The sequence below is a fragment of the Bombina bombina genome, chromosome 4 (genome assembly GCF_027579735.1).
Source record: "Bombina bombina isolate aBomBom1 chromosome 4, aBomBom1.pri, whole genome shotgun sequence".
Classification (NCBI taxonomy): domain Eukaryota; kingdom Metazoa; phylum Chordata; class Amphibia; order Anura; family Bombinatoridae; genus Bombina; species Bombina bombina.
Window position 1 is genome coordinate 852,652,631 of NC_069502.1, and position 25,336 is coordinate 852,677,966.

Here is a 25,336-nt window from a genome sequence, read left to right on the forward strand (position 1 = left end):
CCGGTCCACGGCGTCATCCTTACTTGTGGGAACCAATACCAAAGCTTTAGGACACGGATGACGGGAGGGAGCAAATCAGGTTACCTAAACGGAAGGCACCACGGCTTGCAAAACCTTTCTCCCAAAAATAGCCTCCGAAGAAGCATAAGTATCGAATTTGTAAAATTTGGCAAAAGTGTGCAGAGAAGACCAAGTTGCTGCCTTACATATCTGATCAACAGAAGCCTCGTTCTTGAAGGCCCATGTGGAAGCCACAGCCCTAGTAGAGTGAGCTGTGATTCGTTCAGGAGGCTGCCGTCCGGCAGTCTCATAAGCCAATCGGATGATGCTTTTTAGCCAGAAAGAAAGAGAGGTAGCAGTAGCTTTTTGTCCTCTCCTCTTACCAGAGTAAACAACAAACAAAGATGAAGTTTGTCTGAAATCCTTTGTTGCGTCTAAATAGAACTTTAAAGCACGGACCACATCTAAATTGTGTAACAAACGTTCCTTCTTTGAAACTGGATTCGGACACAGAGAAGGAACAACTATTTCCTGGTTAATATTCTTGTTGGGAACTACTTTTGAGAGAAAACCAGGCTTGGTACGCAAAACGACCTTATCTGAATGGAACACCAGATAGGGTGGATCACACTGCAAAGCAGATAATTTAGAAACTCTTCTAGCAGAAGAAATAGCAACCAAAAACAGAACTTTCCAAGATAGTAACTTAATATCTATGGAATGTAAAGGTTCAAACGGAACCCCTTGAAGAACTGAAAGAACTAAATTTAGACTCCAAGGAGGAGTCATGGGTCTGTAAACAGGCTTGATTCTGACCAAAGCATGTACAAAAGCTTGTACATCTGGCACAGCTGCCAGGCGTTTGTGTAACAAAACAGATAAAGCAGAAATCTGTCCTTTTAGAGAACTCGCTGACAACCCTTTATCCAAACCCTCTTGGAGAAAGGAAAGAATCTTAGGAATTTTAATTTTACTCCAGGAGAATCCCTTGGATTCACACCAACAGATATATTTTTTCCATATTTTATGGTAAATCTTTCTAGTCACAGGTTTTCTGGCTTGGACCAGAGTATCTATCACTGAATCTGAAAACCCACGCTTAGATAAAATCAAGCGTTCAATTTCCAAGCAGTCAGCTGCAGAGAAACTAGATTTGGATGTTCGAATGGACCTTGTACTAGAAGATCCTGTCTCAAAGGTAGCTTCCATGGTGGAGCCGATGACATATTCACCAGGTCTGCATACCAAGTCCTGCGTGGCCACGCAGGAGCTATTAGAATCACCGAGGCCTTCTCCTGTTTGATCCTGGCTACAAGCCTGGGAAGGAGAGGAAACGGTGGAAACACATAAGCTAGGTTGAACGACCAAGGCGCCACTAATGCATCCACTAGAGTCGCCTTGGGATCCCTGGATCTGGACCCGTAGCAAGGAACCTTGAAGTTCTGACGAGATGCCATCAGATCCATGTCTGGAATGCCCCATAATTGAGTTAACTGGGCAAAGACCTCCGGGTGGAGTTCCCACTCCCCCGGATGGAAAGTCTGACGACTCAAATAATCCGCCTCCCAGTTGTCTACTCCTGGGATGTGAATTGCAGATAGATGGCAGGAGTGATCCTCCGCCCATTTGATGATCTTGGATACCTCTCTCATCGCCAAGGAACTCTTTGTTCCTCCCTGATGGTTGATGTAAGCTACAGTTGTCATGTTGTCCGACTGGAATCTTATGAATCCGGCCATCGCTAGTTGAGGCCAAGCCCGGAGCGCATTGAATATCGCTCTCAGTTCCAGGATGTTTATTGGGAGAAGAGACTCTTCCCGAGACCATAGACCCTGAGCTTTCAGGGAGTCCCAGACCGCGCCCCAGCCTAATAGACTGGCGTCGGTCGTGACAATGACCCACTCTGGTCTGCGGAAACTCATTCCCTGAGACAGGTGATCCTGAGTCAACCACCAACGGAGTGAGTCTCTGGTTAACTGGTCTACTAGAATCTGGGGAGACAAGTCTGCATAATCCCCATTCCACTGTCTGAGCATGCACAGTTGCAATGGTCTTAGATGAATTCGAGCAAAAGGAACCACGTCCATTGCTGCAACCATTAGACCTATTACTTCCATGCACTGAGCTATGGAAGGCTGAGGAATAGATTGAAGAACTTGACAAGCCTTTAGAAGCTTTAATTTTCTGACCTCTGTCAGAAAGATCTTCATTTCTACAGAATCTATTATTGTTCACAGAAAGGGAACTCTTGTAGACGGGGACAGGGAACTCTTCCACGTTCACCTTCCACCGTGAGACCTGAGAAAAGCTAATACAATGTCTGTATGAGCCTTTGATCTGGAAAGGGACGACGCTTGGATTAGAATGTCGTCTAGGTAAGGTGCCACAGCAATGCCCCTCGGTCTTAGAACCGCTAGAAGGGACCCTAGCACCTTTGTGAAGATTCTGGGAGCAGTGGCTAAACCGAACGGAAGAGCCACGAACTGGTAATGTTTGTCCAGAAAGGCGAACCTTAGGAACTGATGATGATCTTTGTGGATAGGAATATGTAGGTACGCATCCTTTAAATCCACGGTAGTCATATATTGACCCTCCTGGATTGTAGGTAAAATTGTTCGAATGGTTTCCATTTTGAACGATGGAACTCTGAGGAATTTGTTTAGAATTTTTAAATCCAGAATTGGTCTGAAAGTTCCCTCTTTTTTGGGAACTACAAACAGGTTTGAGTAAAACCCCTGACCTTGTTCCGCTGTTGGAACTGGGTGTATCACTCCCATCTTTAATAGGTCTCCTACGCAATGTAAGAATGCCTGTCTCTTTATCTGGTCTGAAGATAAGCGAGACATGTGGAACCTTCCCCTTGGAGGAAGTTCCTTGAATTCTAGAAGATTAACCCTGAGAGACTATTTCTAGTGCCCAGGGATCCGGAACATCTCTTGCCCAAGCCTGAGCAAAGAGAGAAAGTCTGCCCCCTACTAGATCCGGTCCCGGATCGGGGGCTACCCCTTCATGCTGTCTTGGTAGCAGCAGCAGGCTTCTTGGCCTGTTTACCCTTGTTCCAGCCTTGCATTGGTTTCCAAGCTGGCTTAGCCTGGGAAGCGTTACCCTCTTGTCTAGAGGCTGCAGAGTTAGGAGACGGTCCGTTCCTGAAGTTACGAAAGGAACAAAAATTGGACTTATTCTTAGCCTTAAAAGGCCTATCCTGTGGGAGGGCATGGCCCTTTCCCCCAGTGATGTCTGAAATAATCTCCTTCAATTCTGGCCCAAAAAGGGTCTTACCTTTGAAAGGAATATTAAGCAATTTTTTCTTGGAAGACACATCCGCCGACCAAGACTTTAGCCAGAGCGCTCTGCGCGCCACAATTGCAAAACCTGAATTTTTCGCTGCTAACCTCGCCAATTGCAAAGCGGCATCTAAAATAAAGGAATTAGCTAACTTAAGTGCGTGAATTCTGTCCATGACTTCCTCATATGGAGTCTCCTTATTGAGCGACTTTTCTAGTTCATCGAACCAAAAACACGCCGCCGTAGTGACAGGAATAATGCACGAAATTGGTTGGAGGAGGAAACCTTGCTGAACAAAAATCTTTTTAAGCAAACCCTCCAATTTTTTATCCATAGGATCTTTGAAAGCACAATTGTCCTCAATGGGAATAGTCGTGCGTTTGGCTAGCGTAGAAACTGCCCCCTCAACCTTAGGGACTGTTTGCCATGCGTCCTTCCTTGGGTCGGCCATGGGGAACATTTTCTTAAATATAGGTGGTGGGACAAAAGGTATGCCTGGTTTCTCCCACTCATTAGTCACTATGTCCGCCACCCTTTTAGGTATCGGAAAGGCATCAGGGTGCACAGGGACCTCTAGGAATTTGTCCATTTTGCACAATTTTTCTGGAATGACCAAAGAGTCACAATCATCCAGAGTAGTTAGTACCTCCTTAAGTAAGGCGCGGAGATGCTCTAACTTAAATTTAAACGTCACAACATCAGGTTCTGCCTGTTGAGAAACTCTTCCTGAATCAGAAATTTCTCCCTCCGACAAACCCTCCCTCACTGCCAATTCTGACTGGTGTGAGGGTATGACAGACAAATTATCGTCAGCGCACTCTTGCTCTTCCACTGTATTTAAAACTGAGCAACCACGCTTTCTTTGAAATGCTGGCATTTTGGATAAAATATTAGCTATAGAATTATCCATTACTGCCGTTAATTGTTGCATAGTAACAAGCATTGGCGCGCTAGATGTACTAGGTGTCGCCTGCGCGGGCATAACTGGTATAGACACAGAAGGAGAGGATGGTGAACTACCCCCACTACCTTCATTTGAGGAATCATCTTGGGCAACCTTATTAAATGTGACAGTACTGTCCTTACTTTGTCTGGACGCCATGGCACAATTTTCACATACATTTAAAGGGGGGACCACCTTGGCCTCCATACATACAGAACATGTTCTATCTGAAGGTACAGACATGTTAGACAGGCTTATACAGGCTATTAATGCAATAAAACCGTTTTTAAACAAAACCGTTACTGTCTCTTTAAATGTTAAACAGAGCACACTTTATTTCTGAATGTGTGAAAAACCATGAAGGAAATATCCGATCCTTACCAAATATGCACCCTAGTGTCTTAATGCTTTGAAAGTATTGCACACCAATTTTCAAGTTTGTAACCCCTTAAATGAGGAAACCGGAGCTATTTTATCAAATTAACAATTTTAAACCCACTACAGTCCCAGCCACAGCGTTTGCTGTGGCTTCACCTGTCCTTGGGGGTTATTCGCCACAGAAATAAGCCTTCCAGAAACGTTTTTAAAGGCCACCAGACCCTCTCACATAAAGCTGCATGCACTGCATCCAGAAGAAACTGCGCAATTAAGGCGCGAAAATGAGGCTCTGCCTACTAGAGTGAAAGGCCCTTCCTGACTGGAAAAGGTGTCTAAATGACTGCCTGGCGCTTAAAAACGTTACCAAAGTATTTTCAAGTTTTAAAACACTTCAAACCACATATAAATATCGAATAAATCAATCGATTTAGCCCACAATAGTGTCAACCAGTATATAGCCCATTAATAAGCCTTCATTCTGTTATGAGTCTAAGAAAATGGCTTAACGATCCCAAAGAGGGAAAATGACAGTCTTCTAGCATTACTAAGTCTTGTTAGAAAATGGACTAGTCATACCTTGAGCAGAAAAGTCTGCAAACTGTTCCCCCCAACTGAAGTTCTCTGGGCTCAACAGTCCTGCGTGGGAACAGCAATTGATTTTAGTTACTGCTGCTAAAATCATACTCCTCTTTTAAACAGAACTCTTCATCCTTTTCTGTTTTAGAGTAAATAGTACAAACTGGCACTATTTTAAAATAACAAACTCTTGATAGAAGAATAAAAAACTACAACTAACACCACATACTCTTCACCATCTCCGTGGAGATGCTACTTGTTCAGAGCGGCAAAGAGAATGACTGGGGGGCGGAGCCAGAGGGGGGGCTATATGGGCAGCTTTTGCTGTGCTCTTTGCCATTTCCTGTTGGGGAAGAGAATATTCCCACAAGTAAGGATGACGCCGTGGACCGGACACACCAATGTTGGAGAAATGAGCATAAAGAAATTTCTATAATGCTAGCTCATAAAGAACATGCAACAACTACAGTCCAACAGACTTTAACCCTTTGAGTGTTAATGACGGCTCTGAGCCGTCACACAGTTTCCCACTCTGGTGCGAATGACGGCTCAGAGCCGTCACTAGCAGTCTCCCACCTTGGAGATCTGGGGGCTCCCACCCACTCCTACCCCAGCGAGCGTGCCTGTAGAGTGACAGGCATCGCCGGGGCTTCCCGTTTTGCGTGGTGACGTTACGTGCAATAACGTGATGACGTCACCACGCAACTTTATTATACTTAACAATGTTAAGTATAGGAGCAGGGGGCATGCTGCTTAGAAGCCTGTACATCAGGCATCTAAGCAGCTACAGATCCCCAAGACCCACCATTGGAAAGGTAATCTCCTTGCCAACAGTGTAAGCCTTGTGGGTCTGAAAAAAAGCACATTAAAAAATCTTAGCACCCAGGTGGGAAAGTGCTTAGCACTCAAAGGGTTAAAATACACAACCCTATCTACTCCTACAGCAGAATGCTCTATATTACAACCATCAAGCAATGCAGCTGAATATTATGTCATAAATCCTAAATGTTATGCTGGGGAAACCTTATCTATGGGAGGTGATTTTACACCAACTGTAAAATCACCTAAAATCTACCACTACTTCCACATTGTCTAGTGTACCTACTGGAGTAAATACACAGGATCCCAGGAAACCAAGTTAAGCTGCAGTATGTAAAAAGCCACCTAAAGAGCAAGCTCAAGCCACCTTGTGAACCTTAAATATCAAAACTCAACAAAACTGTATTTCTGAGAAAAGCTTTAAAAAGTCCCATGAAAAAAATGATAGATCTTACTGGATATTACATCAATGGCAACATGTGCCAGCAAGATCACCAAAGTAAAAACATTTTAAACTGGACGTAAGTAAGTTTTTAAACTGGACGTAAGTACATAGCCCAGCAGAGACACCTGGGGCAGATAATCTGTATCCCTCAGACAAATCACTCACGTGCACTCACCTGTACTGATATTGTCACCGATTTCCTGCTTCACAGCTTCCTGCTGCCTCTTTACATACAGATCATTTGTTTGTTCTGTATTAGGTGTAACTTCAGTCTTAACATCACCTGCATAGATCACATAAATATGGTTACACTGTAGTTTTTTAGCACTGTGTAAGGAAGATGTACACTCACATGCGCACTGTGTCCTTCAGCTAAATAACATACGTTCACTCGCTTGTGCCCCTCCGATACATCACCCACGTACACTCACCTGTGCCCTGCATCCCTCAGACACATCACACACGTACACTCACCTGTGCCCTGCATCCCTCAGGCACATCACACACGTACACTCACCTGTGCCCTGTATCCCTCAGACACATCACACACGTACACTCACCTGTGCCCTGTATCCCTCAGACACATCACACACGTACACTCACCTGTGCCCTGTATCCCTCAGACACATCACACACGTACACTCACCTGTGCCCTGTATCCCTCAGACACATCACACACGTACACTCACCTGTGCCCTGTATCCCTCAGACACATCACACACGTACACTCACCTGTGCCCTGTATCCCTCAGACACATCACACACGTACACTCACCTGTGCCCTGTATCCCTCAGACACATCACACACGTACACTCACCTGTGCCCTGTATCCCTCAGACACATCACACACGTACACTCACCTGTGCCCTGTATCCCTCAGACACATCACACACGTACACTCACCTGTGCCCTGTATCCCTCAGACACATCACACACGTACACTCACCTGTGCCCTGTATCCCTCAGACACATCACACACGTACACTCACCTGTGCCCTGTATCGCTCAGACACATCACACACATACACTCACCTGTGCCCTATATCCCTCAGACACATCACACACGTACACTCACCTGTGCCCTGTATCCCTCAGACACATCACACACGTACACTCACCTGTGCCCTGTATCCCTCAGACACATCACACACGTACACTCACCTGTGCCCTGTATCCCTCAGGCACATCACACACATACACTCACCTGTGCCCTGTATCCCTCAGGCACATCACACACGTACACTCACCTGTGCCCTGTATCCCTCAGGCACATCACACACATTCACCTGTGCCCTGCATCCCTCAGGCACATCACACACATACACTCACCTGTGCCGTGTATCCCTCAGGCACATCACACACGTACACTCACCTGTACCCTGTATCCCTCAGGCACATCACACACGTACACTCACCTGTACCCTGTATCCCTCAGGCACATCACACACGTACACTCACCTGTACCCTGCATCCCTCAGACACATCACACATGGACACTCACCTGTGCGCTGTATCCTACTACTGTGCTGCAGTAGTACTGGGTCTGTGCTCACATAGACAAGCTGTGTGTGCCGATACACAGGTATAATTATAGCACTACAGCTGCAGTAGTACTGGGTCTGTGTCACATAGACAAGCTTGTGTGCTGATACACAGTATAATTATAGCACTACAGCTACAGTAGTACTGGGTCTGTGTCACATAGACAAGCTGTGTGTGCTGATACACAGTATAATTATAGCACTACAGCTGCAGTAGTACTGGGTCTGAGTCACATAAACAAGCTGTGTGTGCTGATACACAGTATAATTATAGCACTACAGCTGCAGTAGTACTGGGTGTGAGTCACATAGACAAGCTGTGTGTGCTGATACACAGTATCATTATAGCAGTACAGATGCAGTAGTACTGGGCGTGAGTCACATAGACAAACTGTGTGTGCTGATACACAGGTATAATTATATCACTACAGCTGCAGTAGTACTGGGTCTGAGTCACATAAACTAGCTGTGTGTGCTGTAGGGGTGTGCATCTTCACTGGTCTCACGATTCGATTACGATTATCCTGTCAACGATTCGATTCTGCGATGCATCACGATGCATCACAATTACTGCCCATGATTTTCATGAACTTGTTCTATTCCTACACACATACATACAATATATATATATATATATATATATATATATATATATATATATATACACGGTGAAGGAAGGCACTCACTGGTCTTTAATTCAAAAGAAAACTTTTAATGAGCGTGACGTTTCGGGGACACACTCCCCTTCCTCAGACAACAAACAAACTGCAAGTGACTAGACATATAAAGCCAAACAAACCCCTCCCAGTGAAAATTGCGCCAAAACTTACCATAGTGATCCTCAATAACATTCTAATCATGTGATGAGTGTTATTCATTGTTAGTAAATCAGCCTATGTAATCTCCACACTCATAAATACAAGAGACATATTAAAAGTCATACTAAACATCATACTAGGCATTATATCTAAACACATGTGAACCAACTACTATTATAAAACAATCTGTGCATATAGCCATATATAGTGAACAGGACAGACAAGTATAGTGAAACCATATCATATAAACAGGTTAAAATAACATGTGTATCCTCCTACTTTCAAGGTAAGTGAAGTGCATAAATCTGTATCTGTGTGTCCCCTAACACATACATTGTATCTTAAAAAATGTGTCATAGTGTAATGGTGTTTGTATCTAAATGTGCGAAAAATGTGTGTATTGCCAGCCCCCTGGAGAGTCTAAATACACCAACTGGTGTGGCAATCTAATCGGAGAGTGTCATTATTGGTAGATAGACCAGATTATGGCATGTTATTACTGCCGGACCTGGCGTAAAATAAAGAATAAAGAATGATCTAATAGCATATAATACATAATACACGCATGGCAAACCATCGGTCAGCCATCAGAACAGCCATCAAAAACCATGGGAGTGAACAACCGGTGGCACACCACTTTGCAATTAGTGGGCACAACGTACAGGATCTAAGATTTAAGCTCATAGACCATGTCCCCATTCCCCCCAGGGGTGGGGACCGGGACAACAAACTATTGCAAGTAGAATCCAAGTGGATCTTTCGTCTCAACACCCTACGCCCGAAGGGACTGAATGTGAACTTAGACTGGCATTGTTTCCTATGAGCAATTGTGGAACTCCATGGAATTCAAGTGGATATATCTGAATAAGACAGGTCACAAGACATATTGCAGGACTTTATCGCTTTGAGCTCCACCCATGAGAGTTGATGATCCATTCATGTCTACACCTTACCTCCCCTTTTTTTCCTTTTTTCCTCTTATTTATCCCTCTCTTTTCACATTTTATTTTATTTTTCTCTATTGTATTTTCTTCCTCTCTTGTTCTCTTAGCCTTTTGTCCGCTGTACTGTTTTTTTCTCTTTTCTTTTTCTTTTCACTTCTTCGTCTTTCTTGGTTCTTTTGTCGGTATCACATGGGGGGATCTTGGTTCTTTTTGTTCTTTTTATTCCTTTGTTCTTTCTGTTCGTTCTGGGCTTCACTGCCTCACATATTCTTCTGCACCATATTGTATTTCACCGCCTTTATCATTTTTATATTTATTTTCATTTTTATTTTCATTTTTATAGTTATTATTTTTATATTTATTTTTATTATTATTTTTATTTTATTTTTATTTTTATATTTATTTTTATTTCATTATTATTTTTATTTTAATCTTTACTTTATTTTTACTTTATTTTATTTTTCATTATTTTCTGTACTTTATTACATCTACTATTTTTATGTTTATTGCTATGCTTATTCTATTTTTACTTTACAGGTAATGTGTAAGTGATTTAGCGCAGTACATTTTATCTTATTACGTGTACTGTTCACAATTTGGCCCAGTCTACCTTATTGGCAATGCAGACATGTATTGTTTGGGTCATAAGGACTAGAGTTAGGGACTTCCCCACATAGTTGGCAAACAATTGCATTATAAGTATAGATTGCTCGGAGTCATCCGGACTCAGCATAGAATTCAACTACATTTGGTTGCATGGTCATGTCAGTCAGGATATGTCTAATTGCCGGCATCTGCCTAATAGCGTGTAGCGTCACTATGACAACTGGGCATTTAGCTTACACGCAGCCCAATGACGTCATCACACTGAGCCTGCAGCTTGCGTCTCAGATACACATGGGGCGGCCACGCTGTAATCTCAGACAGGCGTGTTTGTGCTACGGCTCTACAATTTTCCTATCAGGTGGGTCCTGCATTAGCTGTTAGTAATGCGTTAGTGTGTATCCTCATGCACTGGTTAGAGACACTAGCCACAGATTGCAAGTACAATTGTTTTAGCTTTGCCACATATGGCTATTAGATCATTCTTTATTCTTTATTTTACGCCAGGTCCGGCAGTAATAACATGCCATAATCTGGTCTATCTACCAATAATGACACTCTCTGATTAGATTGCCACACCAGTTGGTGTATTTAGACTCTCCAGGGGGCTGGCAATACACACATTTTTCGCACATTTAGATACAAACACCATTACACTATCACACATTTTTTAAGATACAATGTATGTGTTAGGGGACACACAGATACAGATTTATGCACTTCACTTACCTTGAAAGTAGGAGGATACACATGTTATTTTAACCTGTTTATATGATATGGTTTCACTATACTTGTCTGTCCTGTTCACTATATATGGCTATATGCACAGATTGTTTTATAATAGTAGTTGGTTCACATGTGTTTAGATATAATGCCTAGTATGATGTTTAGTATGACTTTTAATGTCTCTTGTATTTATGAGTGTGGAGATTACATAGGCTGATTTACTAACAATGAATAACACTCATCACATGATTAGAATGTTATTGAGGATCACTATGGTAACAGTTTTGGCGCAATTTTCACTGGGAGGGGTTTGTTTGGCTTTATATGTCTAGTCACTTGCAGTTTGTTTGTTGTCTGAGGAAGGGGAGTGTGTCCCCGAAACGTCACGCTCATTAAAAGTTTTCTTTTGAATTAAAGACCAGTGAGTGCCTTCCTTCACTGTGTATATCTAACTGCTGGCACCCTGGCATCAAGATTCGTAAGTGAGAGTGCTCTCTATCTACCTATATATATATATACATACATACATACACACACATACATATATATACATACATACACATATATATATATATATACATACATACACACACACTAGACAGGGCACTAAGCTTACAGGGGTGCATATTGTTTCATTATACAGTGTACTAAGCTTGCAAGGGCACACAAAGATTTATTATACAAGGCATTTAAATTGCAAGGTAACATTGTGCTGTATTATACAGGGTACTAATCTTACAAGGGCATACAGTGGTGAATTTTACAGGGTGCTGCATTCACAAGTGCACACAATGGTGTATTATACAGGGTACTGAAATAAATATGTATCTTGCAGCGCCACAGAAAACAACCATACAAGCTGTACCTCAAAAGGCGGAATCTCCTAAGCAGATTCCAATGAGTCAGTAGAGTAAAATGCCAAAAAATACAGCGCTACAATGCCCTAGATGAGGGGTATGTGGCTAAAGATGGTGTCCACGATTGGTTATAAATATATAGATAACTAGTTCGCTCAAATAAAAAAGATCCAAGTGTTAAAAAATGTAAATATTAAAATCAATCAATATTAAATAGGATTAAAATATAACATTTAATGTAACACTAAGTAAAATAAAATAATATGACAATGGGTAAACGTATTACAATGATTAAAATATATACGATCTAAGCATTTATTAGGTGCTGCTGAATGAAAGACTATAGGCATTTTATATGGTTCGTAGTAAAACATTTGTGATTCGCCCACACTCATAAGATAATTTTTGGAGACTTTTTGTTTTCCTGTATGTCTTATCTGTCTGTATTGTATTTTATTTTTGTTGCATGACTGCTCCCTTACTTTGCTATGTAAAACCTCATTGGAAGTATAGCTGAGGCAAATACAACCCCAACATTGGACTTGTGCACATGCGACCTATGTATAGAAGGCACTCCTGGTCCGGGTGAGACTTGCTCAACTTAAGGATATATCTAATATGTGTTATTCAATTTTGCCAGGACCATCAATGTAATAATCATATCTTAAAATGCCTCTCCCCCTCTGGGAAGGGTAATAGCAATATGAGACAATTGAAATGTAATGCAGGGATGCAAAATATGTAATCTTTTGTTTGTTTTGGTTTCTGTTTATGTTGAAAACTGAAAATAAAATATTTAAAAAAAAAAAGAAAGACTATAGGCAAAACTCTATAGTGTATATATGATAGAAGTAATGCTATTCAATCAGGTTATGTCCAGTAAATTTGAGATGCTCAAAAGATGCCTAGAATATCCAAGAACAGTCCTAAGACCTGTTCAGGCTGGTGAAATGTCCAAATATATTTGGAGTGATGAAAAACAATCAAAAATTAAGAATTAGAAGTTCATATGAATTCCAACAAGGTGAAAAAATAAAAGTGTTCAAAAAAGTGCTCAAAAGAATATATATGGATCCAAAATCTGAAATGTAAAATATAAAACTCCTCCAAAATAAAAATATAAAAATATTATGTGATATCACAAATGTGTACGTGAAAAATAAGAATAAAAGTTTAAAAATGCAGAGGACAAGGGAAAAAATATGATAACTTTAAGGTGTACACCTATTGACAGCCCTAAAAAATGTCTTTGCAAATCATCCTTAAAAAAATCCTGAAAGTAAATCCTTAGTAAAAACCAAATGTAGTGTTCCCAAAATTTAGTGTGATATGTGATAACCCAAATGGATCCAAGCAGTGATGTTGTTTGATTTCTAGGTGATGGTCCTCTTCTCAAAGATTGTGTCAGTACTTTGATGATGCCATCAAGAACCTATAAAGTTATACAAAAAACGGACATAGTGCAATACAGCTACTATAAAATAAGAGTATAAGTGTTCTACTCACCAAATAAGACCTGAGCCGTATTACCAGTTATAGCCAACGCGTTTCAGTCCGCAAAGGACCTTTCTCAAGACTGGTACCGGCTTCCTGGCGTTTACACCTTAAATGTGTTTGGTTAGCCAATTGAATTATTTCAAATTTCGCGCCTAAAATTTGCGCCGAAAAATGAGCTAATTTTTTGGTTTTGCCCCTTATGTAATATTCTGTTATGGCCCTTTTTATATATTGTTTGTCCGATGTCCATGTATTAATAGTGTTTTATATCCTATAAAGTATTTTTATTTGCCTCGTGTTAGTCTTCCCCGTCTTACCGGATGTTTATACCGGATGTCGATATTGGCCGTAAGTGACGTCATAGCGTGTATGCGTACTTCCGGTTTGGCGCTATTCATGATTATCACATATGATACATATACTTGGCGGTAATGGACCCACTTTTTTGATACGCCAAGACAAAAGTGGTGAAACTCACTCAGGGAAGGAGGCATTATATCTATATGGATATGAAACACGCACAGATATGTGACGGGGCTTCTAAATATATCAAAATATATCTACCACATGTGGAAAAAAGGAGGATGGTATTTGGGCTCAGGATCTCTGGTTATGCCCAGATGTAAATAAAGGTAAAATAATGCAAAATAGTGCAAATGGTACAATTGTCTCTAATAAATGATGGTTGGCTAATCATAATTTACATAGCATTGATTTAAAACATATTACAACATTTAATACAAAATTTGCACCAGATGTCACTGGAATACAAGAAATAATAAGAAAAAAATATATAAGAAATAATAATGTATAAGAAATATATATAAAAAATATATATAAAAATATGACGGAAGTGTATTAAAATTAGACAGAGGTGGATTAAAATTATGCCAAACCGTATTAAATGGATTGGTAATAACACTTGGGAGTAAAAAATTGGTAATAAGAGATAACACTTGTTAATTCCAACATTGTATGATTGTGGTGAAAGGAATATATGGATCTTGAAGCATGTTTGAATCATTTATAAGAACATTTATAAAAACATTTAGAAAACCTTTTATAAAACTTCTGTAAAAATGTTTTTATAAAAAAATATATGTATATATAACCTTCATAAAAAACATAAAACACATAAAACCCCCATATCTGTTGTAATAAAAGGGGGGTTAAAAAATCTGGGAATAAGCTAATAGAGTGGGAGTTAATCATGAGATGTCCTCTACAGCAACAATCCTTTGGTGAAAGGATTTGATAAAACATTGTGGGAAGGGAACAGTGCCAATTGGAAAGAGAGCTTAATGTTGTGATTGTCCACTTTTTTCGCCTATTACACCAATTATTCTTAGGGTATCAGATATAGAGTAGACAGAGAGTGGATTTATAGTAGAATCTATTCTGCTCTTTTATAATAGATGGAACACTTCCGTACTGCTATTTAAACCTTTAGGGAAGGTGCAGTCTAGCAGAAAGATCCACTTGGATTCTACTTTTAGAAGTGGTCTTTCAAAATCCCCCCCTCTCCAATTCTTCATCGGTCTACTAATGCCCACATTTAAAGGTTCTGTTACTGCCTTTGTGGGTTTCTTTAAAATGTTTATACAGTGGAAAATCCTCTTTGCCCCACTTTATCTGTAAGAGGTGCTCACGAATTCTGTCTCTGAGTTTCCTGGAGGTTTGCCCTATATATTGTAATCCGCATCCACACTCAATTAAGTATATGATGCCCGAGTCATGACACCTGATCATTTCTTTCATATTAAAAGACTCTTTTGTGATCTTAGATTTAAATGTGTGGCTTTTCTTGCCATAATTGCAGGCTTTACATGAGTGACATGGGAAGAAACCTTTTAATTGTTTGCCATATAGATCGTTTATTCTGGTCACTGTAGGGACACTTGGGGCAATCATAGTTTTTAGATTTTTTGTTTTTCTATATTTAACCCCTTAATGACAGAGGACGTACCAGGTACGTCATAGGAAAAAACTCCCTTAGTGACAATTGACGTACCTGGTACGTCCTCTGTTGTCTGAAGTGCTGGAAGCGATCACGATTGCTTCCAGCTGCTTCCAAGGGATTGTAGTGATGCCTCAATATTGAGGCATCACTGCAATCCCCTATTTTACATACCGATGCAGAAAGGGCCACTCTGTGGCCCTTTCTGAACCGGCACTGATACTAACAATTTCGTTGGTTGATGGTAGCAGCCTTTATCTCTAGCAGCCTCATTATATTTCCCAAACGGATCTTACCTAATTTGCAGTTATTACCGGATCGGCGATTGTGGCCGAGGGGGCGTGTGCGTGTGCGTGCGCGCGCACGCAAATTATGCCGATAATGAAAAAAAAAAAAAAAGACCAATGTGGAAGCAGGGGGATCTTAGCTCTTTAGTAAGGGATCTGGGAGGGGGAGGGATGTAGATCGTTTAGGGGGGCCAGCTACACTACAGAAAACAAGTATTACATAGAAAAAAGTTAAAAAAAAACTATTTTGGGGGGCAAATTGGGTACTGGCAGACAGCTGCCAGTACCCAAGATGGCGGCAAATAGTTAGAGGGGGAGGTTTAGAGAGATGTATTGGGGGGGATCAGGGAGGTTGTGGGGTAAGGGGGGATCCATCACTGCAGACTGTATGAAAAAATTAAAAAAATAATAATAAATTATTTTTATTTCAGTACTGGCAGACTTTCTGCCAGTGCTTAAGATGGCGATGACAATTGTGAGGTGGGGGAGGGAAGAGAGCTGTATGAGGGGGGTCAGGGGGGGATCAGGGGGTGGGAGGCTGATCTCTACGCTAAAGCTAAAAATTAACCCTACAAGCTACCTAATTAACCCCTTAACTGCTGGGCATATTACAAGTGTGGTGCGCAGCAGTATTAAACGGCCTTATTATTACCAAAAAGCAACGCCAAAGCCAAATATGTCTGCTATTTCTGAACAAAGGGGATCCCAGAGAAGCATTTACAACCATTTGTGCCATAATTGCACAAGCTGTTTGTAAATAATTTCAGTGAGAAACCTAAAATTGTGAAAAATTTAAGTTTTTTTTTTTATTTGATCGTATTTGGCGGTGAAATGGTGGCATGAAATATACCAAAATGGGCCTAGATCAATACTTTGGGATGTCTTCTAAATATAAATATATACATGTCAAGGGATATTCAGGTATTCCTGAAAGATATCAGTGTTCCAATGTAACTAGCGCTAATTCTGGAAAAAAGTGGTTTGGAAATAGCAAAGCGCTACTTGTATTTATGGCCCTATAACTTGCAAAAAAAGCAAAGAACATGTAAACATTGGATATTTCTAAACTCAGGACAAAATTTAGAAACTATTTAGAATGTTTTTTTTTTGGTGGTTGTAGATGTGTAACAGATTTTGGGGGTCAAAGTTAGAAAAAGTGTGTTTTTTTTCAATTTTTTCCTCATATTTTACATTTTTTTATAGTAAATTATAAGATATGATGAAAATAATGGTATCTTTAGAAAGTCCATTTAATGGCGAGAAAAACGGTATATAATATGTATGGGTACAGTAAATGAGTAAGAGGAAAATTACATCTAAACACAAACACTGCAGAAATGTAAAAATAGCCATTGTCATTAAGGGTAAGAAAATTGAAAAATGGTCCGGTCATTAAGGGGTTAAACGTGGGGGATTCTTCCAGATCTTTCCCAATCACATTATCCTCTTTGAGAAAGTGCCAGTGTTTTTAATAATTTTTTCAATTAAAAACCTGTTTTCACTATATTCCGAAATAAAAGGTGCCTTTATAGTGTTATCCCCTTGTGGAGTCTTCTCTTTGTATTTCAGCATGGACCCTCTGTCCATTCTCTCCACTTCCTCTATTGTTTTGTTTATAATCTTCTCGTCGTATCCTCTGTCTATAAACCTTTCTTTCAGGATTTCCGACTGTTCTTTCCATTTCTCTATATCAGAGCAGTTTCTCCTGATCCTCATTAACTGCCCTTTCGGAATGTTCGATTTCTATCTCTGATGGTGACAGCTGGTTTGATGGATGTAATTATTACAGTCTACATCCTTGAATTATGTAGCGGTCGAGAGTTTTCCTTCCTTTACGTTTATATTTAAATCTAGAAAGTGGATGTTGTTTTTGCTTATTTCATGTGTGAATTTTAGATTCATTCTGTTGTTATTCATCACATTTATGGTGTGTTGAAGGTCTTCAACAGACCGCTTCCATATGATGAGGATGTCATCTATGTATCTCTTATACAGGACCAGGTCTGCGCCCGCTGGGCAGGAGTCCCAAAATAGGTTCTCCCATTTGCCCATATATAAGTTGGCGTAGCTAGGCGCAAACCTGATCCAGGTTTGCGCCTAGCTACGCCAACTTATATATGGGCAAATGGGAGAACCTATTTTGGGACTCCTGCCCAGCGGGCGCAGACCTGGTCACATAGACAAGCACACACAGCTTGTCTATGTGACATAGACCCAGTACTACTGCAGCTGTAGTGCTATAATTATTCCTGTGTATCAGCACACACAGCTTGTCTATATGACTCAGACCCAGTACTGTTGCAGCTGCAGTGCTATAATTATACCTGTGTATCAGCACACACAGCTTGTCTAATTATAGCACTACAGCTGCAGCAGTACTGGGTCTGAGTCACATAGACAAGCTGTGTGTGCTGATACACAGGTATAATTATAGCACTACAGCTGCAGTAGTACTGGGTCTGTGTCACATAGACAAGCTGTGTGTGTGCTGATACACAGGTATAATTATAGCACTACAGCTGCAGTAGTACTGGGTCTGTGTCACATAGTGTGATGAAAACAGATTTGAGTGAGTACACCTAAAAGGAGAGGAGAAATGAAGTATATTGCTCTAACCCTAAAACGACAGTAGTTCCTCCAAACAGCTGTCAAAAAGTCATATAGGGTGATACAAGGGGAGCTGTATATGAAATTTTAGATATATATAAATATATAGTGTAAATTATAGTGCAAATATAAATTTGTGCTGAAAATATAAGGATGGTGAAATGAGATAATATGTGAAGGGATATGTAATCCTAAAATCTGCTTATGTAAATATGATATTATATATATATATATGAGGAAGGTATTAGTTAGATAGAATATCCTAAGACTTGATTAATATCAATTAGTAAATATCACAAAAAGGTATGGGAAATATGTACATGAAATTAAGGGGATATAAGTAAAGCACAGTATCAAAAAAGTAATACTGATTTCGCTGTCTATAAGCGAAAGTTTAGGCTATGGAATTTTCGGATTAATTTGGATACTTTGTAATATTTTGAGATATTAGTGATTCTCTAAAATTTATACATACAAAAATATCTTTGATAAAATAAAAGAAACAAACATGTATGTACACAATAAGAAATAATAAAAAATAAGATATGAGAAAATGTGTGTAGTAATGATATATATTTAATACCAATAAAAACAATATAATAATAGCATTGCAAATATACGGTATAGAGCTCATATACCAAATACTATTGACAATATAAAATTAATCTCACTGCAGTGGATACAATAAAAAATAATAAAAAATAAGTCCAACAATGTTTAAAAAGTCCCGTATTGACACCTTTTAAAAGGTAAATTGCTTGTGATGATGTATATCGTAAAAGCTTGACTAAAGGTTATTTAAGCTTATTATGCCGTTGGGCGTATAAGATTATCACTAAAGATGTAGATGTGACACTTCGTGAGTAAAGAGAAAATATATATATTGTTCCAGATGGATACTATGTTTAGATACAAATTATCTCAGTACTTTACATAAAGTGTTTCTTAGCTGCAGCTGCACGCTGAACTTGTACTCACATTTAGAGTTGAAAAAAACTTTCCGGTTCACTTATGTTTTTGATCAGCTGATGGGAAAGTAGGATATGGTGCCTTATTGGTCGATGGTGTCCAGCCCTTATGGTGGGTAAAAGATTGCTTATATTGCAACGCTATTAGTAATAGCAAATGTTCGATTAGTGAAATGACTTCGCTGATTCTCTGTGCTTGATGTTTAGTGGTGCAGGTGATCGCTAATAGTATTAGCAAAGAGTTTGGATGTGATCACGCTGGAATCCTCAAAGCTTTAATGTTGTTTAGAGTCCAAACAATCTAGAGAGGTGCAAAGTTTTTTTGACACTGAAACCGTTTACCTTCGTAAGGTTTGCAGGAGTTTCAACTTCCAGACAAGGTAGTGATGCAGTCTGTATAGTAGGAGACTGAAGGTGAGCTGTTATCAATAGCCAGGTATCGTGGTTGAATCTCGTAGCCTTAGGGTTAAGGAACCATAGGATTCTATAGCTTATTTGTAGCTATGAAATATCCAATAAGTTGGTGGGAAGTTTGTAGTCACTCAGAGGGCAAATCTACGCATTTCGGCCGTAGCCTTTATCAAGATGCCTAACAAGTGCAGGTAGTGCTTCTTTTAAAGGTTGAAGTTGTATCCCTATTGGAGGATTTTGAATTTGTATTAACCTATGGTGTCAATACTAAGCCGTGGAGCAATAAGTTTCAGCTGTTTATAATTTTGTGGAGTCTTGGCACAATTGCCAGAAATTGGTTCATGCAAAGTTAACACTAAACTTTTCTCAAAACAATTGTGAATATAAATGCAAAATGAAAATATAAATGCAAAAATAAAAATAAAACAAGGAATATAAAAAAATACATAATCTATAATAAAACTTTAAGTAAGATATATCTTTATTGTTAAAATAACTTCCTTTTGATATTCTTAAACCTAAATCAACTAGTGTTGAATACACAATTAGTTCAAATCGAAGTCGATGTGTGAAGAAACATTTTGCAAAAAGTTTATATAACTATATATATATATATATATATATATATATATATATATATATATATATATATATATATATATATATATATATATATATATATATATATACACACACACACATTTGTGCACTTCTAATATCTATAGCCTTGTGGGAGCGTTTTTATTTTTGTTCTTGTTGTCGAGTTAAAAACATAATTTATGCTTACCTGATAAATTCCTTTCTTCTGTTGTGTGATCAGTCCACGGGTCATCATTACTTCTGGGATATAACTCCTCCCCAACAGGAAATGCAAGAGGATTCACCCAGCAGAGCTGCATATAGCTCCTCCCCTCTACGTCACTCCCAGTCATTCGACCAAGAATCAACGAGAAAGGAGAAACCAAGGGTGAAGTGGTGACTGGAGTATAATTTAAAAAATATTTACCTGCCTTAAAAAACAGGGCGGGCCGTGGACTGATCACACAACAGAAGAAAGGAATTTATCAGGTAAGCATAAATTATGTTTTCTTCTGTTATGTGTGATCAGTCCACGGGTCATCATTACTTCTGGGATACCAATACCAAAGCAAAAGTACGCGGATGACGGGAGGGATAGGCAGGCTCATTATACAGAAGGAACCACTGCCTGAAGAACCTTTCTCCCAAAAATAGCCTCCGAAGAAGCAAAAGTGTCAAATTTGTAAAATTTGGAAAAAGTATGAAGCGAAGACCAAGTTGCAGCCTTGCAAATCTGTTCAACAGAGGCCTCATTCTTAAAGGCCCAAGTGGAAGCCACAGCTCTAGTAGAATGAGCTGTAATTCTTCCAGGAGGCTGCTGTCCAGCAGTCTCATAGGCTAAACGAATTATGCTACGAAGCCAGAAGGAGAGAGAGGTAGCCGAAGCCTTATGACCTCTCCTCTGACCAGAGTACACGACAAACAGGGAAGACGTTTGTCGAAAATCCTTAGTTGCCTGCAAGTAGAACTTGAGGGCCCGAACTACATCCAGATTGTGTAGAAGACGTTCCTTCTTTGAAGAAGGATTCGGGCACAGGGAAGGAACCACGATCTCTTGATTGATGTTCCTGTTAGTGACTACCTTAGGTAAGAACCCAGGTTTAGTACGCAGAACTACCTTATCTGAATGAAAAATCAAATAAGGAGAATCACAATGTAAAGCTGATAACTCAGAGACTCTCCGAGCCGAAGAAATAGCCATTAAAAATAACACTTTCCAAGATAACAACTTTATATCAATGGAATGAAGGGGTTCAAACGGAACTCCTTGTAGAACGTTAAGAACAAGGTTTAAACTCCATGGCGGAGCAACAGTTTTAAACACAGGCTTGATTCTAGCTAAAGCCTGACAAAAGGCCTGGACGTCTGGATTTTCTGACAGACGCCTGTGCAACAAGATGGACAGAGCTGAGATCTGTCCCTTTAATGAACTAGCAAGAATTGCCCATACAAGTATCCGAGATACTTCTTTCATAGCCTGAGGACTGTGAGTCCCCCCTTGATGATTGACATATGCCACGGTTGTGACATTGTCTGTCTGAAAACAAATAAACGATTCTCTCTTCAGAAGAGGCCAGAACTGAAGAGCTCTGAAAATCGCACGGAGTTCCAAAATGTTGATTGGTAAATTCGCCTCCTGAAATTCCCAAACCCCCTGCGCTGTCAGAGATCCCCATACAGCTCCCCAACCTGAAAGACTCGCATCTGTTGAGATTACAGTCCAGGTTTAACAAACAAAAGAGGCCCCTTGAATTAGACAATGATGATTCAACCACCAAGTCAGAGAAGATCGAACATTGGGATTTAAGGATATTAATTGTGATATCTTTGTATAATCCCTGCACCACTGGTTCAGCATACAAAGCTGAAGAGGTCTCATGTGAAAGCGAGCAAAGGGGATCGCGTCCGATGCAGCAGTCATGAGACCTAGAATTTCCATGCACAAAGCTACCGAAGGGAATGATTGAGACTGAAGGTTTCGACAAGCTGAAACCAACTTCAGACGTCTCTTTTCTGTTAGAGACAGAGTCATGGACACTGAATCTATTTGAAAACCCAAAAAGGTTACCTTTGTCTGAGGAATCAATGAACTCTTTGGTAAATTGATCCTCCAACCATGTCTTTGAAGAAACACAAGTTGATTTGTATGAGATTCTGCAGAATGTAAAAACTGAGCAAGTACCAAGATATCGTCCAAATAAGGAAATACCGCAATACCCTGTTCCCTGATCACAGAGAGAAGGGCACCGAGAACCTTTGAAAAAATCCTTGGAGCTGTTGCTAGGCCAAACGGAAGAGCAACAAACTGGTAATGCTTGTCTAGAAAAGAGAATCTCAGGAACTGATCGTGATCTGTATGAATCGGAATATGAAGATATGCATCCTGTAAGTCTATTGTAGACATATAATGCCCTTGCTGAACAAAAGGCAGAATAGTCCTTATAGTCACCATTTTGAATGTTGGTATCCTTACATAACGATTCAATATTTTTAGATCCAGAACTGGTCTGAAGGAATTGTCCTTCTTTGGTACAATGAATAGATTTGAATAAAACCCCAGACCCTGTTCCAGAACTGGAACAATTATGTAAGGCGAATGTAAGATATCAGTACTAGTGGTGAACTATAGTTTCACTAAACAACCCAGTTATATCAATAAAACCTTTAAAAAATTGATATTAAGTGGATACAGTGGAAAAACAGAAAACCAGGTTGCGCCTAATTAATCTTATCCTGGGTGTCCAGGACAAAACTAATTGTCTAAAAGTGAAAATATACAACTAAACTAAATTGTAAATAAATATTTGAGGTGGTAAAATTTGAGGTGGTAAAATTTAATTAAATTGTAAATAAATATTTGAGGTGGTAACATTTATAAAATATGGTTTATTAAAATATTTATGAGACAATGAATAATCCTTAAGATTAGTTTATTCTAAAAATATTTATACTAAAAACATATATATACAATTTTATTGGAAAGAACAGATATAAACATATAAAAAAGTTAATATAATACAGATACAAATTGTAAATTTAAAATTTGACTGGCCAATCCAACTTAAGTTTATATAATAAATCCTTTAATAAACTGGACACATTGCATCAGTAACCTAAGGGAACCATTCGAGCAATATATGCAATAAATCAAAAGATAAATATATAAATATAGTATCTAGTTAATAAATAAAATTTGTGTAATTGTTCAAATGTTGTTGTGTAATTGTTCTAATGTTGTTGTTTGATTAAAAACCATCCATATGACAGATATAATAGATTTCAATGATTATGCTGTTTTGTGGTGTATCTTTCTAGCAGTTCAATTCCTTGTGTTTCTTCGTATATACTATTTGTCCACTTCTAGCAGGATAAGGCAAGAATCACTTTCCCAAAAATATTCAGAAAGATAATTGTCATATAATTAGTTCCAGGAGATGTATTCAGCAAATACCGGTATAAGCTATTATTTCAATGTAATCCTTCATGAGGAGAAATTTAATATAAGTCTTACTTTCAAATTTGCAGGTAGGAGCGTTATCCTAGGTCCACATAGAGTTTTTTATTTTGAAAGCAACCGCTCCCTTGCTTAGTAGCGTCTTGTTCTCACGCTAGCGGTGGTTGATTCAAATCCCAGGCCGGTCCGTCTCATACAGTCATCCGTCACTTCCTGTTTAACAGTGACTCGGTATCCTCACAGTGGATATCCCCAGACTGATGTGTCCTCAAGAATTGGAAAAGTTTGAACGCTACGCGTTTCAGCCGCTACTGCAGCCTTTCTCAAGCGATTTTGATTCTTAGCCTCATTTATCCTATTTTATAGGCCATAGTCTGAAAATTTTAATTGAATAATTGTGATTTAAATATAAATCAATTTATCAATTCGATGAAAATGGAAGGGAACGAAGAAACCTAAAATGCTTGTCAATAAAATAGTATAGCAAACATAAATCTTTTTGTCTATTCTTCAAAACTTATTTATTTGAATTGTTTAAAGTCGTTAATAAATATTTGTTCAAAAATAAATATGTTTCCTAAATTGGTTTCGAACTCGTGGTCTTACAGTTGGGAGAGTGATGTTCTCTCCACTGAGCTATATATAAGTCAATTAAACCTGTTGATATTTATAGTATTTGAAGCTCTATTTTTGTTGTTTCTCTGTCAGACTTTTTTCCCTTATTTAATCCTAATAGTTAGAGTTCCCCCTTAATCTGGGTTAAAAATGAAAAGTTAATGTAGAAAGGGGGTTAAGTGGAAATCTATATTTAGTCCTTTCGGGTGTTTGGTCTCTAACTCATATATCCACTTATATTCCAATTTTAAAAGCTCATTTTGTACATCTCCACCCCTCCAATCTGGGTTTAACTTATCTATGGCTATGTATTTAAAATGTTTCAGATTACAATTATTACAAGCTAAAAAATGTCTTGGTACAGGGGGGTCTTCATTTCTTTTTTCTGTAGCATTCTCTATTGATAAGATATGTTCCCTCACTCTTTCTCTGACGGGTCTTGTGGACTCTCCTATATATTGTTTTCCACATTTACAATTGATGAGGTAAATAATATTTTTATCTGTACATCTTATTAAGGACTTTATTTCGTATTCTTTACCAGTAACGTTCGAATGGAATTTTTTCTTTTTCTCAGAATGCCTGCACGCTTTGCATGCTAGACATGGAAAAAAACCTTTTAGATCTTCTCCCAAGAGGTCTTTATCCTTTTTCATATTTCTTTTTCTTCTTAAATCTGTTGGTGCTAGTCTGTTTTTTAGGTTATTAGCTCTTCTGTATACTATATTTGGAGCTTCACCTATCACTCCTCTTAGTTTTTCATCTAATTTTAGAATATTCCAATGTTTTTTTATGATCCTCTCTACTTCCTTATAGTTGTTATTATATTGGGTATTAGTTTTGTCCTGGACACCAAGGATAAGATTAATTAGGCGCAACCTGGTTTTCTGTTTTTCCACTGTATCCACTTAATATCAATTTTTTAAAGGTTTTATTGATATAACTGGGTTGTTTAGTGAAACTATAGTTCACCACTAGTACTGATATCTTACATTCGCCTTACATACTAAAACACTAAAATCTTT

The 25,336-nt window shown here is 39.0% G+C and overlaps 1 protein-coding gene across 1 annotated transcript in view; it reads right to left on the bottom strand.

Moving 5' to 3' along the window:
* Positions 1–25,336, bottom strand: part of LOC128657289 (gastrula zinc finger protein XlCGF17.1-like) — a 73,295-nt gene that overhangs the window by 16,908 nt on the left and 31,051 nt on the right. Inside the window, exon 4 of the mRNA XM_053711575.1 lies at positions 6,622–6,729. Within this exon, the coding sequence (XP_053567550.1) occupies positions 6,622–6,729 (108 nt within the window). The remainder of the gene's footprint in view (positions 1–6,621; positions 6,730–25,336) is intronic.